Raw genomic sequence first — 18,899 nt, 5'->3', positions numbered from 1 at the left:
CTAACTATGATCAAGAATCCAGATTATACTAATTTTGTTTGCTGTGCTGTTTGCAACAAAATAATTCCACCAGCCCCTTTTGGGGAAACCTTCAAACGGATCCATGAATACAAACCATTTAAGACACGCTTTTACACGCACAAAGACATACTAAGTAAGTAATTTTACTCTTTTTTGGGGGTGGGTGGGAATCTTTTGAGACAGGGTCTCTCTACATAGGTCTGGCTGTCCTGGACTCACTCTGTAGACCACACTGGCCACTAACTCACAGAGATCCACCTGCCTCTCTCTCTCTGGAGAGCCCAGCAGCGATTGCATTCTTTTCCTTTGCTCTAATACGGAATAGCGCCACGTGTCATGCTTTTCAGCTCTTCCTTGTTTGAGGTTGCTTGCCTCTGTAGAAATTCCATCAGGGCATGGTAACATGTTGGAATGCAGCCACTCAACAGTTTTGTGCCTGGGCTAGAGTTTTCAGCCCCTCAACATGTTGCTAGTGAATAAGAACATTAGTAAGTATCTTCTAAGTTGTTTTGAAGGTTTAATGAAATAGTGTATCTATTTACCTCCTGGAACATCATGGTAAATGTTTGTTCTTTTCTACTTGGCCTGTTCTTGGGGACTTTCCTTACCTACAGGAGAGAAAACACCCCAATTAGTGAGTGGAAGAAACTTAGCCATTACTTTGTAGCTAGTAACAAAAGCTGATGCCTATAAATAACATGTGGATATTTACCACACACACATATACACACCGTGTATAACCAAATGAGTTATCATTCATTTCCATTGCTCATTTATGCCCAGAAAATTTTCAACCAAATCCTGGATTTTGTATATATTTTTAAAGGACTCCTCAAGTATTTTTCCTGTCTTCTTTGCCATGAATGTGGTAAACTAGTGGTTATTTAATTTCACCAATCTACTAAAAGAAGTTAGACAGCTGAGCTGAAAGGCAAGGGAAATAGCATTGCAAACATCCTCTCTAATGCCAGTTTTCAAACTGATTTTAACCTTCAGTAAAGTTTTCATATGGATTATTAATTGTAATCTCTAAAGTAGTTTTTAGACCCAAGAAAAAGTATATCCTCATTCTCAGATATACTTTATCTTTTAAAGAATAATTATAAAATTTAAAAGACACCTTAATGACCTAGTGGTGACGTTTACTCCCACAGAATATATCTTTCAGCTGTAGGTGATTGCAACAACTTAGAACAGAACACATAAAGTAGAATTTTGTGATAGAATGTCTTGATTCTTTTAACAAAAACTGAAGGTGGAATCTGTCATCAAAATTTTAGTCTACCGGGGGCTGGAGCAATGGCTTAGCAGTTAAGAGCACTGGCTACTCTTTCAGAGGGACCTGGGTTCAGTTCCCAGCACCCACACGATGGCTCACAAATGTTTGTAACTCCAGTTTCATGGGATCTGACACCCTCACACAGACATACAAGCAGACAAAAGACCAATGTATATAAAGTGAAAATAAATAAAAATTTTAAAAAGATTCTGGTCTACCTTGCTCACACTCAGTGAACTGGCTGAGTTGGTACTGTAGTCAGGCCTACTCCAGCATCTAGAAAATTATCTGGATGCAAGTAGTTCTCACACCTAATAGCCCCAGCTTAGAAATCCCAGAGGAGAACAAACTTTTTTTCTTCATGTCCTTTATGCAAAAATCTAGGAAGAGTGTGGCTGGTCCGGGATGTGCCTGATTCCAGGCAAGCTTCTATAAGAAAGAAAGGCCAAACAACTTGGATGATGCTATTGGCAATCTTACCACACCATTGAAGTGAGAAAGCTGCTGAGAAAGGTGGAACCCATAATTCCAGCAGGATATATTGATCAAACATACATACCAGTAGCATCCTTACTGAGGGATTTTCAAGCTAGGCACTGTAACAATTTAAGGTCCATCTCAGGTAAGAAAATGTGCAAATCCTGAGGCCAGGCCAAAGGGCTCAGTTCTTAGCTCAAGGTCCAGGACTGTCCCTACTTCTCTGACTTTGTGTGGCTCTATACCATCTCTGGAGTTATACTTTGATGGAGAAGTTGTTCTGGGATATTATTATGTGGAAGTCAGATTAGATCATTGATGGAGTTACAGTAAACTAGAAGCATATATCAGTCTCCAGTGGACAGAGCTGGAAAGGCCAAAACTAATGAAGACATACACATGATGTATTAGAGAAAGCTCCCTGCCAAAAGCAGGGAGTGTGGAGGGGTACTATGCTGCTGCCCCAGGGATTCTCATTCTGCGTGGAGTGTGCAGCATTTTGCAGGGCATTTACTTTTCATGGCCGACGGCTTGGATGGGGTATGTGAAAAGGTAACTGACTCTGTTCATGCCTAAGTAATAAGTTCCCTCTTAATCAGTTAGTGGAAAACTTACCCTTCCAATGGGGTGTCTTTCAAGAAGAGACTATAGGCTGGGGCACAGCAGAGTGGGAAGCTGTGTGTCTAGCATGGTGGCTTCAATTCTTCCACAATAAGTTAATGACTGACTGTGTTTCCTAGACAGCTCACATACATAATTAGCTAGCAACAGAGACGAAAACCAGGGGAAGTCTGCAGGGGTCTGTAATCATTTTTCTCCAAACACACAGATATTGGAGCAAATATTCTGAACCAGGAAGAGAAGGTTCAAGAGGTCTCACTCAAGGAAAGCATTGAAAAGGCAGAAGCTAAAGTGTGGTTGCAGGTAAAGGCCTCTACTGTTTCTGCACTCTGCATTTATCTAAATCTGCAAATCCAGAGTAGCAGGCAAGAGACCTCCCACGGAGTCTTGACTAACTGGATTCTTGGGCATGGTCTTTTGCCCTCTGCATTCTTGGCTTCTTCATCCATAAGGAGGGATAGCAACCACTCCCTCCTCCAAGGATTGCTGAAGGGTTCAGTGGAGGAATGCATTTGGCATGAGGCAATGCTTGGTCCAAAACAGGTCCTGTCAAGAACTTCCTTCCAAGTTGCCCTCTGGGTGGATGACTGGCTACTTTATTCTAGTTTGACTGAAACTTAAGGGGGGGGGGGCATCTTTGTTGTAAACTGTTTATTATGGTCTTATATCCATTATGGACTATCAATATGTGTAGTGTGTAATAAATACTTCTGAACTAAATGCCTATTTCCCCAAATGTCTTAACTTGACCTACTCTCCTTATCTACTTTAAAGTTCCGGTGCTTCTAGTCACCACGGTACATTCCTGCAGTCTTAGCTACACAGGGGGCCTGGGCAGGACCAGGCTGGAGCAGGATTAAGCTGGCAAAACCAAGACTAGCCTGGGCAGTTTAAGAAGGGACCCATGTGAATGAAAAAAAAAAAAAAGCAAAACAAAAGCCCAAATCCTGATGCATCCACGGCTGCTGAGAGCCATGGGGGTGTTTGAAGAGTGAAGGAAAGAAGTTCTACCTGATGCGCAGTAGGAAGACAGGGAAGCCTCAAACCCTTATTCCTCGCCTTGTCCAATCATAGATGAATTGAATAAATGACCTTCTAAAGGGAATTAAAGCTCTTCTGGGCAAGATAAGGCATAATGTCAAGAATCTAGAGGTAATAAAAATCAAATGTTAAGAGTCATCAATTACTCAAATATCCAATACATAAAAATGCTTTTATGAATAATGTATGGATTGAATATAAGTTTACCCAATATCTGAGCATTGTCTTTAAATAATCTAATAAAAATTCTTTTCTGAACTCCTGATGAGGGGGCCTTGGTGGTATTCATCCTCTCTGTTTAGCTCCTTTCAGCTTTATGTATCTGTTTCCTTCTCTATGTTTTCTAGATTAATATACCAATTGCATATATATATATATATATATATATATATATATATATATATATATACCTATTCTATAATTTTGCAGGGGTGATGCCATCATTAGTAAAGTCTAGATTAGTATTCCACAAAGGTTGGGAGAGAACCTCAGTGATTGGCATGATACAAGGTTCATATCATATATATAACAGAGCTGCCCCACCTTTAATACTTCTCAGAGCAACAAAGGTGGCCAGGCTCCGGTGGGAAGTTGGAGTAGGAACATTGCAATTAGGGGCCCCATGGCAGGGACTAATTTTCATTAAGCGTGAAAATTTAACTTGCCAACTTCTTCAATAGCGACCACCTTCTCTGTGCTTACTCTGAAATACTAATAGATACATGGACCTTTTCTTTCAAAGGCTACTGAACTCCAAAAACAAGCTGTGGAGAAAGCACTTGAAGACGCAAATGACAGACACAAATTCGAAATGCAGTTGCTGGAAGAACAACATAAAAAAGAGTTAAAGGTTTTCTATATAAGGGCTGGCTCGTTGTCTTTTTAAAAAGCATTTAAGTTAGGAAAGAGGAAGTGCTTATGTTAGTTGATACGGGTAGATGGGGGTGGAAAAGTCCAGATTAGTATTCCGTAAAGGCTGGGCGGGCCCCTCCGTGATTGACAGGATACAAGGTTTTGTCATAGCACTCGAATAGCACGAGTCACCAATGCAATCAAGGAACTGCTTATATGACTAGTTGCTGGATGTCTGGCTCTCTAACATGTCCTCAGCCTCCGCAGGGGCAATTTGCCTTCTGTCTATATTAGCCCTGGTATCCAGTACTGTGTCTTCACCTGGCAGGGACTCAAACTTTGAACCAATACAGCAAGCTGTCTACCTGGGAGTCTTGGTTGCATACTTGTCCCTGTATTTGCCTTTTCTGCATTGCCAAGAGGGACATTTGGTTTTTGGTAAGCCAAATTTGAAGCAATCTTTAATTAAATACTGGCCAGGAGGATGAACTCTGGCCAGGTCCATTCCTGGGTTCATAAAAACTGGTGCAGAGGCTTAAAAAGGCATACCCATAAGGATACATATTTCCTGCTGGGTCCAATCAGGGGCAAACATACTTCCTGATGTGCTTCCTGCCTGTATACCTCCCACCTACATCCAATCAGAGGTAAGCATACATCCTGACATACTTCCTGCCTGTGTAAGGAGGGACATCTTAGCTGTATCTTAAGTATTTTTAGTAGGACCAATGGTCAAAGGGTAAGAGGAACTCTTTTTTCATTTTAAATTGTCACTGTTATATTCATTACTTGTGCACAACAGTGCGGTATGTAACAACATTTCAGTATGTACACATACATGTATATATTGTATATATGCCTGTAAATATATATTGTATGTTGACAACATCACCTCCTTACCTTCTTTCCCCATCCTTATCCCTCCCAGTAGTTGCTTTTGTTTCTCTGGACAGTTTTGCTTCTACTTTCATATCATATATCCAGAGATGATTTTATGTGTCAACACAAAAATCTAGGAACCATATATGAGAGGAAGGATGCTATTTATTTCTGAGACTGGCTTAATTCATAATTACCTACAGTTGCATCAAATTTCCTGAAAACAACAACAATGAAATCCTGTATATATACTACATTTTCCCTATCTGTTCCTCCATTGTTAGATGTGGTGGCTGGTCAAGAGGAACTTTCTAACTTGCAAACTGGTCGAGGATGCAAGCAGAGGGAGTCAGCGCTTAGTTCAGTATCTGTCACAAAGCTTGTTCAAAGGACCAGCATACAGAACTATATTTACATTTGGCCAAGGGAGAGACAGAGGAGGACAAATGTGTGTAGTGCATGGGCAGAGGCCACAGGAGAGAGGCAGAGGCTACAAGGAACAGGATGTAGAAGCAGCTTAGGGACTATGGGCCTATGAATGAACCATTCATTGTTTCAACATGTACCAAGTAAGGGTAACTGAACTATCCTTGTCCTCCGAGGACCAACAGGAAAAGGGAGCCTTGCCGCACAGTTTTGGTCTGGGAGTAGAAACCCTGCTTGGCCCCAGCTGCCAGGTTGGCCAGTTTTGGCATGGTTGCTGATCGAAGCCAGCTCTGTGAGCTAATTGCCCAGCCTCAGTATAAACAGGGAAATATGAATCAACGTGTCCTTAGTGAAAACAAAGAACTCAAGAGCATGAAGCAAACATCAGAATATTTTATTGTACTCTTTTTTACGAAGTAAAATAAGTGTTAAAGACATTTGGCAATATTAACATTCAACATATTTTATTGATAAGAATGAGAGATTTAAGAGACAAAGCCTTCTGCAGCGAAGACCCACACAGCAGTTGTAAGCAACCAACATTTTTTCTATAGCTGTTTTCAGATTTTACCACTTGAAGCCATTCTGTAAAGATTCTTAAAGCTGGATTCTGTTGTTTCTCTCTGCTTGTGGTTCTTTTGTTTTAGTGTGTTGTGTTGTAGTGTGGTGTGGTGTGGTGTGTGTGTGTGTGTGTGTGCACACGTGCAGTATATACATGTACAGATTAGAGAACAACTTTCTGTCCCTTCCACCATGTGGACCCAGGGATTGAACTCTTGCTGACAGGCTTGGAGGCAGGCTCCTTTGCCCACTAAGCCGTCTTGCTGAACACAGATTGTATTTCTTTATTGCCTTCAGACAAGGGCTCTTACTGAACTGGAAACTAACGGATTTGGATAGGCTGACTGGCCCAGTGAGAGGCCAGGGTCCCTCTGTCTCTCTCCCATGCTGGGCTTACAGGCATGAGCAATCATGTCTGACACGGATGCTGGCGTTCAGCCTCAGGCCACGATGCTTCGCCAGCAAGCACTGTCGCTCTCCTCCAGCCCACCTCCCCAGCCCCATTACGACTTTGGACCAGGGTCTCATTATGTAAACTGGCCTCATGCTCAAGGTGCTCTTCTTGCCTTCTGAGTACTGGGATGTGCTGCCACACCCAGTTTTCTCCTACTCTTGAAGTAGCCAAAATGAAAAGTTGAAAACATTTTCTCTTAGCCTGGAGAGATGGCTCTGAAGGTAAGAGTACTGGCTGCTCTTCCAGAGGTCTTGAGTTAAATTCCTAGCACCCACACGGAGGTTCACAATTGTCTATAACTGTAGCCCCATGGGATCTGATGCCCTTACCTGCTGTGCAGACAAAATACCCATATACTTAAGATATATAAATAAAGCTTTTTTTGTTATGTTTTGTTTTGGGACAAGGTTTGTACACAGGGTTCTCTGTGTAGCCTTGGCTGTACTGGACTCACTTTGTAGACCAGGCTGGCCTTGAACTCACAGAGATCTGCATGCCTCTACCTCCCCCAGTGCTAGGATTACAGGTATGCACCACCATGCTCAGATATAAATAAATATTAAAAAGGAGGAAGAGGAGGAGGAGGTGGTGGCCAGGCTGTGGTGGCGCACGCCTTTAATCTCAGCACCTGGAAGGCAGAGGCAGGCGAATCACTGTGAGTTTAAGGCCAGCCTGGTCTACAGAGTGAGTTCCAGGACAGCCAGGGCTACACAGAGAAAGAGAAAAAAAAAAAAAAAAAAGGAAAAAAAAAAAAAGGAAAAAAAAAAAGAAGAAAGGAAGGAAGAAGAAAGAAAGAGAAATCTTTTCTTCTGAGGACACTGGGTTCTAAAAATTTTTCAGTGCTGGAGGTTGGACTAAGGGTTTCACTTACACTAGAGCAAATGCTTTACCACTGATCTATACGCACACTCCTTCTAATCAATAATGCTATCACTGAGAGGTCTTTCCAAAAAGCGAGCACACCTTTCCTTGACACTCAGAGTTCTCTTTATGTGCAGCCTCAGCTGAGGCTCTCTGGCCCCCTCAGGCTCCCAGAAAGGTGCTAAAGAGATCAGGCAAAACTCAGCCATTGCCTTTTCTGCTTCACACTCTGGGAAGATGAGATTCTGCAGCTCTAAAAGGAAGGAAAGAAGGGCGAGAGGGAAGGAAGAGGAGAGGAAAGGTTAGACTGCTATAACTATCTCATAAAATTGTGACTTTTCTAAAGAGAAAATAAATTAAGGGTTTCTTAAAAGACTCCATCATCTTAGCCAGTGATGAGGAGACTGATACTGAGAACTGTGGTCTCCGTCTCCAGTCCTGTCACTAGTGAGCTGTGTGAAGTGCTCTGACAATCCTGAAGCAGATTAAAAAATTTACCTTTTAATGAAGGTTTTGAAAGTTCGGACATATGAGTTGTCCTTCCTTCCTTCAGGACATTTCTGATACAATTATGCCATTACAAGGAGCAAATATGAAGTAGCAAATCTTGAGTACGAATGCGATCCTTGGTCTCCTCCGCTGTGCACTGAGTCCTCCATGAATGGGGCTCCAGGCCTCCTTGTGCTGGCAGCACGTTTGCCCAGCAGGGTGCTGGCACACCCTGAGTTAGTAGGCAAAAATGGTGACAGGTTCTTCCTCTAGGTCCTTTTGTGAGACTCCTCCCCAAATAATGGTTTGACTGCTACTCCCTTTCTCTACTTGGTTGAAAATACTGCACAGGTCCTCCTGCCCTAGAACAATGGAGTTCCTGTCTCCTTCAGGAATGAAGAAGAGTAGCAGCCCAATGACGTGGAATTTGGAGCAGCAGTGGGGCCTGGTAGGCCGGCTCCCGTGGCTGTAGTGATGTGCGCATTTTCTGCCTGAGCCTTAGCTTCCCTCCGTGGTGTTTATTTCCATCATTTTCCAATATTACGTCTATATTTCCATGTACGACGATACTGGGACAACAAAGGCATTTAGTTGGAGCTATAGCCTAGCTATAATCTAACACCTGTGAGACCCTAGGTTTGGCCACCAGCACTAAAAAAGAGGAGAAAATTAAAAGTAGCCAGAAAACTTTAACCACACCCTTTGTAATCTATTTTCCTTTTTGCACACTGCCTTTCAACGTGATCTTGTGTGTGTGTGTGTGTGTGTGTGTGTGTGTTTGTATTTGCATGCACACACAGTGTGAATATTTTACTTAAATGAAAAGTTTCCAAATAATTTACAGCTACTTTTAAATCATCTGTTTAACAGGTGTCCATTATATCAGATAAATGAAACTATGGTGGGTCTTGCCTCTTAGTGTTCATTTTTAAGACATCAAACTTAAAATATCTAAATCCAGTTTTTCCATTCCCTTTCTTTAAGGATGTGGAGGCTAAAGCCAAGAGGGAGATGTTCCAAAACATGGATGCTGAGCTGAAGAGAGAGAACTCAGCTGCAGAGCAACGCATGGTCCACAGAATCCAGAGGATAATGATGGAATGCCACAGGGAGAAGATAGAGGCTGTGAAGAAGGCCAGGGAAGAAGAACGAAAGCTTGCCCAGGAAGCTGTCAAGGAAGAGAAAAGGTACTGCAAATTAACATCTGACCCTGTTAAAATCCACCTAGAGAAAGACATTAGGCTAAAGTGTGCAAGGGAATACTGCCCAGCACTTCCTGGCTTTATTGTGAGATAGATCAAAAATCAATATTAACAAACTTAGGAGAGAGGGAAAGAGAAGGAGGAGGAGAAGGGAGATAGGAAGAGAAAGGTTCGTTTATGAAATGGTAGCACAAGTGCTCAAATATCTAACACTAAGCGTAAGGGGTTGAACATATCTTACTTACTCTCTGCCATAGCTCACCTCCTTCTCAGTGAACAGCGACCCATCAGAGTATTGTTTCTCAGTTTGTCTCTCCAATACTAAAAGGCTGAGAACAACCGATAAACACTTTTCCTTAAACACTTAAGAGTCATCTTTTCCAGTCTAGCTCACACATTGTTGTGGATGTGTTAATTCTTGGTCTTTTCTGTGTAAACTAATGGGTGAATACATAAAAATACTGACTTTATGGAAATGTGTGGAGAAAAACACATAGGTCCCTATTTGCTGCTTCCCACAACTTCGGCTCCCCCGAATAAACACTTTTTATAATGAGGCCTATATCTTTCCCTATCCTTTGATATGTTCACAGCCATATATATGTATATAACCACAGATTATATTGTACATAAGTATGTATGTGTGAGTGGAGAGGGGAGAAGATGGAGGGGAGGGGGGAGAGAGGGAGAGAGAGAGGGAGAGAGAGCAAGACAGAGAGGGAGAGAGAAGAGAGAAAGGAGAGAGAACAGATTAAGATAACCCCAGTCAGGAGCCCACGGCCTACTGGGTATAAGAGAAAACTATGTTTTCAGATGTTGAGTGACCTGTCCAAGACCCCCAAGCTATAGCAGCAAAACCAAGATGCAGTCTTCCTGTTTGGCCTCCGTGTCTTGGGTTTGTCCCTTTTTTCTTTTTGCCGCGTAAGCATATTTATCTGTGCATAATTAGCAGGTAATGTCTTAAAGACAAATCTTTTCCCGGAGTTAAAGCTAGCCATGCCAGTGGACAGAAAGAAGGCTGCAGAATGATGGCATTCAGGATACCTTCTGCCCAGAGCAGCGGTTCTCAACCTGTGGGTCATGACCCCTTTGGGGGTCGCATATCAGATACTTACTTTGCGATTCATGACAGTAGCAAAAGTATAGCCACGAAGCAGCAATGAAACACTTTTATGGTTGGGGTCACCACAACATGAGGTGAAAGCGTTCCAGCATTAGGAAGGTTGAGACCCACTTGTGACTAGGGAACACTTGCTTAGAGAATGAGCACAGTGGATGGCGGGCCTTCTGTTCCTTTCCCCCTCCTCTCCACCTACCAGAGGGCGGGCTCCTCCCTTCCGAGTAGCTCACTTCACCCCTCACAGACACTGGCAGGCTCCTGCATTCTCCCTTGCTCATTGTTTCCCACCACCCCCCTTCAACAATTTCCTCTGTGAGGCTTAACTGTAAGGGTTTTCAACTTCCACCTTTTCCATCATTAGAGAACTGCTGTGTCTATTGCTTAAATATATCCAATTAAAACCTCTGTTTTGCTCACTCATGGTTTCTAAATGTCTAGAAGAGAGCCTGGTACATGGTAAGCCATTTGTTAATGTAAAAACTGTTCTTATCTCAGAGGGAATAGGAGAAAGTTTATTCTAGAGCAAAAGCACTGAGTTGCCAGGGCCTAGAAAGCAGATTCGGCTTATCTCAACTAGCATGGTTACAGTCACATACATGCTTGTGTATGTTCACATTGTGTGCACGAGTATAGAGGCCAGGGGATAAACTCAGGTGTTGTCTCCCAGGCATTACACAATTTTTTTTTTCCTTGGGACAGACATTGCACTAGAATTTGCCAAGTAGGCTAGGCTAGCTAGTGAGTCCCAGGAATGTACTACTTGCCCTTTCCAGCACCGGGATTTCAAGCATGCAGCGCTGTGCTAGCGCTCTCTCTCTCTCTCTCTCTCTCTCTCTCTCTCTCTCTCTCTCTCCCCGTCTCTCTGTCTCTCTATCTTTTTCTCTCTCATATGGGCTCCAAGAGTCAAGCTCACGTCCTCACACTCTCAAGGCAAGCACTTTGTTGACTCAGCTGTCTCCACAACTCTCTTGTGAAGTTTTTTTCCGAATAGAACAAATTTATAAATCAGAGCATTTTTAAATACATTGGTGGAAACACTGGGTAGGTAGGTGTGTCACAGAAAAGGAAGTCTTTGTTCTAGGCCTCAGGTGTTACCTGGTGACATTATTGGTCTTAAGGTTGGGCTGGTGGAAGTTAAGGGGTCTTTTTGCATATTACAGAAAGAACTTACCTGATAGTCCACAAGGATGTTAGGTCAAATACAGAAGTATGCAATAATGACTTCTTGCGAGGCTAAACATAGCCTAAGATCATGTGACCCTGTGTCCAGAACATCCTATTCCCCGTGTCACTGGAGTTTTAATTAGTCAACCAATCTTACAGGATGCCTAACACAGATGCAGAGTTGTTCTATGGAACAACTTTATTCGTTTTCTTTGTTGTTGTTTTCTCATTTTCCTGGAGTGGTAGGGATTGAACCTAGAGCTTTTTGCATGCTTTGTAGGTGCTCTAGAATTGAGCTACACTCCTAGCTCTTGTAACTCACTAAACAAATGCTACAAATTTATTCTGATCAGCTAAACTCTGCAGGGTACCAGATCTTATTTCTAGGCATTACTAAGTTCCAGTCCTGTTTAGACTATTTGCAGAAACTAATCTGTGGAGGGAGAAAGAATTAAAATTCTACTGAAGAGTTTATTTGGATACGATGGCATAGAGATAACTTCATAGCACATAGAGGCACCTGTATACATAGCTCTGGGAATGTCTGTGAGAGAGTTTGTAGGTTAGGCTGGAGCTTCTACAGTGAATCAAAAGGAAAATGCAAGCAGAACACCTGCACACCATCAGCCTCTGCCTTCCAACTATGGATGCAATGTGATTCCACTACCACATGCTTCTCACTGTGATGGACCACACCCCCACCCTGTAAGCAGAAACAAAACCTTACTTTCTTAAGCTGCTTGGGTCTGGCGTTTTTGTGCAGCAACAAGAAAATTAGTACAAAAAATCATTACCAAGAATCAAGACAGTTGCTCTGATAAACCTGACCATGTGGTTTTATGACAATTACCTCTATTCAGTAACCACCACATACAGACCCTTTATATATTTCTCATCTCTCTTTCTGGGGGGCACCAGGTTCAGTGGAACGTGCTGAGGCAGGACAAACAGGAGTCCATGCCACCCTGTGCTTCATAGTAAGATGTAGCTAGCCAAACACAAGTAAAATCTGTCTCAGAAACAGAAGCGGGTTTCTTGTAAAATGAGACAGTGCCAATGGAAGGTTTAAGAGTTTCACTGAACCCCAAGAAGCAAGTGTGCTACAGAAGGCTGGCCTCTGGATATTTCTTCCACACTTATTACAATGCCTGTAACTCCAATTCCAGGGGATCACTGCTCCTCCTGCCCTGTCAGGGAAGTTTTCAGTGTCCCAGGCAGAAAAATAAAATGCACTTTCTCGTTAAGCACAGTGGTTGTACTTGTTGAAAAAAGCTAGTAGTTCAGTGCTTCAAGTGAAAAGCGGATTATCCACTCTTTATCGGCTAGCCAAGCAAATGATCCACCCTGCGCAGTACCGAGCCACTTCATGTAAAAGGATTTTGAGATGTTAAGGTTATCAAAATCTAGCAGTTGTCTATGGGGAAAGGGATTCATTGGTTCCTACCATCTTTAAATTAGGATATTTATTAATGGACATTGACAGAGGCATGAAAAAGATATGCTTTCTTTAAAAATGTTTTTTTTTTTCAATAATACATCTTAGGCCATTTTAACAGAGGCTAAGAAAAAGTTTCTCATGGTGCAGAAAAACAGAGAGATTTCTAGTACAGATATTTCCTGTTTCCTTCCATTGCAAGTAAGGTTGAATTATTAGATATCAGAGCATGTTTTGTTTAATACCCTTTTTATTCGCTATGAACCTATTTCATAAAATATCAGCCTAGTCTTGTAACTGTAGACATGCCCTGAAACTCTATTAAAAATGGTTGCATTTATGCCAGCACCATGCTCACATGGAGCAAATATTTCAAAACTCCAAGTCTGTAGCCTATTGAAAATAGAGACGGCAGGTACCGTGCTGCTTACAGAGAATGCAGGTGCTCCCTCGGACTGTGCCCTGGGTGTTTCCCAGTGGAACCTGCCATCCCTTCTGCTGGAATCTGGCAGCGTCCGGTGAGAGTGTCGTTGCTGGCTGGCACCCGTGGATAACGTGCAGAGTACTGCCAGTCTTATTTCTCATGTGACGTGGACTCTGGGCCTTGCCTTTACTTCCAGCCCTCACTGCTGTCTCCTGTCCACAGTGATCTTTCAAACGTTTGAGGAGAAATTAAATCCAAGCAAGACTAAGTAGGGAATGAAATAACAAGAGCACTGACATGCCCTTTCCTTCAGCACTTCCTCATCCTTCTTTTACAGAAGAAAAGACAGATCAATCAGTTTGTATGCTCAGAAAAACATTTCAAATGTACTACAAAATTGACTGTTTTTCCTATTGCAAATATTTAACTTACCTTATGAATCTCTTTTAAGCATGAATTCTCTTCAGCTTCTGTTATTCACAAACCCAGCTATTATAAATTTTGGTATTATTTAATTCTCAAAATTAATGAAAACTACACTTGCATAATTCATATATGTTTCACATGTGTTTCATTGTATCCACAATAGCCATGTCAAGCAGAACAGATCCAAAGATAAAAAGGCCACATCCTCCAGGCTTTCATTCCAACCCACGTTGGGGCCTTAACTTCAGAATTTCATGTATATCCTTTGGAATTTAAAGACTCAGAGAGAGGATGCCAAAAGGAGTAAAGTCCAAAGAATAAAAAATTCAAGCTCTGAATTGGGCTGAGAAATTGAAAAAGCACATTCAGGAAAATGCCAGCTGTTTGCTGAAAGATGTTGACATCAGTGTTTAGGACAGAGGTGCAGTTCCCTGAGGTAGACTTAATTAGCTCACTTTACGTAAGGTTAGTGCTGGGGACCTTCCGGCTCACTGGAAGCACAGGAGGCACAACTTCTTCTTTGGGGCTCTTGGATAAAGTCATGGAAATTTCATTCTGTCTTTTTCTACCCTACGCCCTAGGGGCTTTAGTCCCAGTCTCACTAACAACCTATTGGCTTGATAAAACACCTGGTTATATCTTGACGGTGTGTGTGACTGAATTCAAAACTCTCAGTACTGCTAATAGCACCTCACTCTTTTTTCTTCTAGATTCAGACACTGCGTTTGGTCCTTCTTTTGGCGATATATATATATATATATATATATATATATATATGTATGTATGTATGTATGTATGTATGTATGTATGTATGTATGTATATGTATATGTATATGCCAGCAGTCCTAAATGCTGGCGGTTAGAAATTTGTGGTGTCTTTTGGGCTTGTTTCCGTTCTGTCTTGATTCATATCTCTGTCGTTTGTCACTAGACTCTCATTGTACATCCAGGAGGTTGCAGCATGGTACAAGGTGGTCTCTTTGACTCACTGCATTAGGGTTCACCTTTCCTGTGTTACCATAGCACTGTTCCAAATTGTTGTTTTTACTGTGTTACATTTCTGACAAAACATTTCATCCTGACCCTTACGAGCCTGAAGCACGTAGTGGCTAAAGCAGCCACTCTCCCTCTTGCTCAAGGACATGTGTGGTTGAACAATAATCCTAACAGTTCTTGCCGAGCCTCACAGCCCTACCTACCACAAGGGAGTGATAACAGGGTAAGCAAAAATAACAACAGCCCCAGTGTGTTCTTACACAAATGAAATGCGCTATTCATGTTAAATGCTTCGAATGGACCCTGGGACACAGTAAGCGCTAAGCATTAATGCATGCTGTTAATGGTGAATATAACCCAGCTGTGTGGAGGAAGAAAAATGGCCTAGTAACTAGACATGAATCATGTTGTATCCATATCAGCAAAGTCTCTCAGTTTTAAAGGCAGGCTGAAGGAACTAGAAAAGGCAAAGAAACTTAATCTATGAGGGTAGATTTTAGACAATAGCATGAGGCAAGTCTTGAAAAGGCTTCGTTTGTGCTGGAAGCACCAGGAAGGAAGGAGGTGGGGAGAATTTCTGTTACAAATCATAAACAGTTTAAGCCAACAGTTGTAGATATTTTCTTCTTAACTCTTCAAACATCTTACTCAAACTAGTTTAATTAGCGAAGTCCACTGTGTGCCACAGAGACCCAGACTGGGGCGGTCATAGTGCCGATGCTGCTACTATCACTTATAAGTGAACTCTGACGAATTACTTAACTGTCCTGAGCCCTGGTGTTCTTATCACAAACTGAGCATACCAGTGAAATTACCTAATTGAATTTCAGGGTTATTAACATATACACAAAAGCCTGCTGGCCTGCTTGGAACATTAGTAAGAATTCAATAGGTTTGGCTGTTAGAACTTCTATGTTTATGGTCTATCTACATATCTGTATCTACCAAACCTCTTTCTTTGCATATTGGCACTATAATTACATTGTGTATATATATATATATATATATATATATATAAAACCATATATTTAAATATGTTGCAACCAGAGGTCAGAGTCACTCAGCAGCACATTCCAAGACCCTCAGGGGCCCTGAGACTCTTTGATGGGAAGATGCATATCCAGGAAATCATCTTTTGACAAGAGGATGATATTCTTTTTTTTTTTTTTTCTCTAATGAGTGTTATGTTTTTCAGGACTTTTAATATGTAGGGTATCACAACATGCTGAAATAACACGAAAACCAGCTTGTTTGAAGCCATACATAGAAGAGTTTCTCAAATGAATATAAACTTATGCAATCTTCTCACCAGATGTTATATTTTATTTGGGAATTTTTTTTTTCATAATAATATTTGTGTTAAAATTTGTTTCCTTCTGTCCTAAAGATGAGCAACTAGGGTTTGGCCTATAAACTCAGCACCCAGCACTGAGGTGGATCAAGAATTCGCAGTTAGGATCAGGAAGTTTGCTGTGAGATTTGGTCTCTAATAATGTCAGAAGCTGCACCCATGAAGCCTTACCGGCATGGCTGCCTAGCATTAGCCAAACAAGGGCAACCACAAAGGCATGCCAAAGTGAGCTGGGGAGAACTCAGGGAGCCATGCTCACACTCGAGGAACTACAGGCAACCCAGAAATGTGGAGAGTGGAAGAAATGGCCTTCCCCAGGGAAGAACACACCGTTCCTTTACCCAGTATTGAATGGTCAGCTGACACGCACATACAAGCAACATTATGCATATTGAGCAGCTTAGATCTAGGAATATAAATATATTTATATGTTATTTATATATAATATACTATATATGATGTAATGGACACACATATGTATGTAACAACAATTAATGAAAAAGACATATTTTGAAAGAGCAAGAGCTATGTGGAAGGATTCAAAGAGGAGGAAAGAGAAGGGAGAAATGATGTAATTATTATAATCTCAAAAAGAAAAAAAAAATTGGAAGTCAGCCTGAGTTCCATAATTGGTTCAAGTCTACTCAGAACAACAAAGATCAGACATTAATGATACTGTCTCAAGGAAACAAAAAAGAGCTGAATTGATATAAAGAAATGCCTTCTTTGAGGGTTTAGGGCTCTGACCATCTCTCTTTGTTTTTTAATTAAATTGTTATTTTTTTATATTGATTACAGTTTGTTCACTTTGTATCCCAGCTGTAGTTCCCTCCCTCCTCCCCTCCCCTCCCAATCCCATCTTCCCTTCCTCATCTCCTCTTATGCCACCCACCAAGTTCACGAATAGGGGAGGTCCTCCTCCCCTTCCATCTGACCCTAGCTTCTCTGGGTCTCATTAGAACTGGCTGCATTGTCCTCCTCTGTGGTCTGGCAAGGCTGCTTCCCCTCATCCGGGGGAGACAGTCAAAGAACTAGCCACTGAGTTCATGACAAAGACAGTCCCTGTTCCTCTTACTAGGAACCCACTTGAATATTGAGTGGCTATGGGCTACATCTGAGCAGGGGTTCTAGGTTATTTCCATGAATGGTCCTTGATTGGCGTATCAATCTCAGAAAAGACCCCTGTGCCCAGATTTTTTGGTTCTGTTGCTATCCTTGTGGAGCTCCTGTCCTCTCCAGGTCTTTCTATCTCCCCCTTCTTTCATAAGATTCCCTGCACTCTGCCCAAAGTTTGTTTATGAGTCTCAGCATCTGCTTTGATACAGTGCTGGGTAGAGTATTTCAGAGGCCCTCTGTGGCAGGCTCTTGTCCTGTTTCCTGTTTTCTCCTTCTTCCAATGTCTGTCCTATTTGCCTTTCTGAGTGAGGATTGATCATCTTACCCAGGGTCTTCCTTCTAGCTCACCTTTTTTAGGTGCACAGATTTTTGTAGGTTTATTCTATATTATATGTCTAGTATCCACTTATAAGTGATTATATATTGTGTGTATGTGTTTCTGTTTCTGGGATTCCTCACTCAGGATGATCTTTTCTAGTTCCCACCAAATTTCAACGTCCTTAGTCATCAGGGAGATGCAAATCAAAACGACCCTGTGATTTTACCTTACACCCATCAGAATGGCTAAGATGAGAAACTCAAGTGACAACACATGCTGGAGAGGATGTGGAGAAAAGGGAACCCTCCTCCATTGCTGGTGGGAATGCAAACTCGTACAACCACTTTGGAAATCAATCTGGTGCTTTCTCAGACAATTAGGAAAAGCGCTTCCTCAAGATCCAGCTATACCACTCCTAGGTATATATCCAAAAGATGCTCAAGTATACAAGGACATCTGTTCAACCATGTTTGTAGCAACTTTATTTGTAATAGCCAGAACCTGGAAACAACTCAGATGTCCCTCAACGGAGGAATGGGTACAGAAATTGTGGTACATTTACACGGCAATTAAAAACAAGGAAATCTCTTCATTTTTTTAAAGTATAATGTATTCATTTTTTTCTGGCAGCGAGCGCTCAGACCGCCTGTGCTGCCAGTAGACGTGAGACACTAGTGGCTTTGGTCTGGCCCACAGCAGAGTGCTTCACGGGCAGCCTCTGGGGAACTATTTTTTTAACTGATTATTGATAGGTAATATAGTCATGTGTACCAGGTTTCTTCTGTTATTAATGATAAATTCATTGTGTTTCTAGTAGCTAGTCAATCTAATTTGTAAATCTCTGATCTTTTGTAGCAAGGTCATGGAAAAACTTGTGCATACTGGTGTAACAGCTATTAAAGACCAGAAGGCAAGCTTTGGCCAGTTGATTAAAGCAAAGGAACATGAAATGAGTACCTACTATGGCATGGCTCAGAGGCAGAAGCAAGAAGAAGTGCAAAAAGTGCTTCAAGAAGCGAGAAAAACACATCAGGATACTCTTGACAATGTGATGTATAAACTGGTTGACACCCAGGGGGAGCTGGTGTCTGTGGCAAAGCAGCTGGGAATCATGACAAACTGGAAAGATTTTCTGGAGGAGGAGCTACAGGAAACCAGGGAGGCGTTTCAGAAGTACATCAACTTCACCTTCCCCAAGCTCTCCCCAGGACACGCTGACTTTATCCTGCCAGAAAGGAAGAAAACACCTTCCAACCTTGAGAAAGAAAATGAATCCAGTGCTGACTAGAAGTCATCAGCTGAAATGCCACAACAAAAGACAACTTCCAAAGCCAAATAAATATACTCAAAATCATTTGTTGATATTTCTTCAGAGTATTTTTGGG

The 18,899-nt window shown here is 41.8% G+C and overlaps 1 protein-coding gene across 1 annotated transcript; it reads left to right on the top strand.

Moving 5' to 3' along the window:
• Positions 1-6: 6 nt before the first annotated feature.
• CUNH6orf163 (chromosome unknown C6orf163 homolog) lies at positions 7-18,899 on the top strand. The gene is made up of 5 exons (XM_055599488.1): positions 7-154; positions 2,607-2,701; positions 4,182-4,289; positions 8,946-9,148; positions 18,370-18,899. Exons 1-5 carry the CDS (start codon positions 7-9, stop codon positions 18,800-18,802), a joined length of 987 nt encoding a protein of 328 aa, XP_055455463.1. The 3' UTR covers positions 18,803-18,899.

The sequence above is a fragment of the Psammomys obesus genome, unplaced genomic scaffold, assembly GCF_907164565.1.
Source record: "Psammomys obesus unplaced genomic scaffold, mPsaObe1.curated_primary_1811, whole genome shotgun sequence".
In the NCBI taxonomy this organism is placed as follows: Eukaryota; Metazoa; Chordata; class Mammalia; order Rodentia; family Muridae; genus Psammomys; species Psammomys obesus.
The sequence above is the reverse complement of the archived record's forward strand: the minus strand, read 5'-3'. Positions and strand labels throughout refer to the sequence as shown.

Excerpts from the sequence above, each read along its gene's own strand:
- CUNH6orf163 (XM_055599488.1), top strand. The coding sequence starts at position 7 with ATGATCAAGAATCCAGATTATACTAATTTTGTTTGCTGTGCTGTTTGC. Across the intron at positions 155-2,606 it reads CACGCACAAAGACATACTAA|ATATTGGAGCAAATATTCTG; the intron begins GTAAGTAATTTT and ends CCAAACACACAG. Across the intron at positions 2,702-4,181 it reads AAGCTAAAGTGTGGTTGCAG|GCTACTGAACTCCAAAAACA; the intron begins GTAAAGGCCTCT and ends TTTCTTTCAAAG.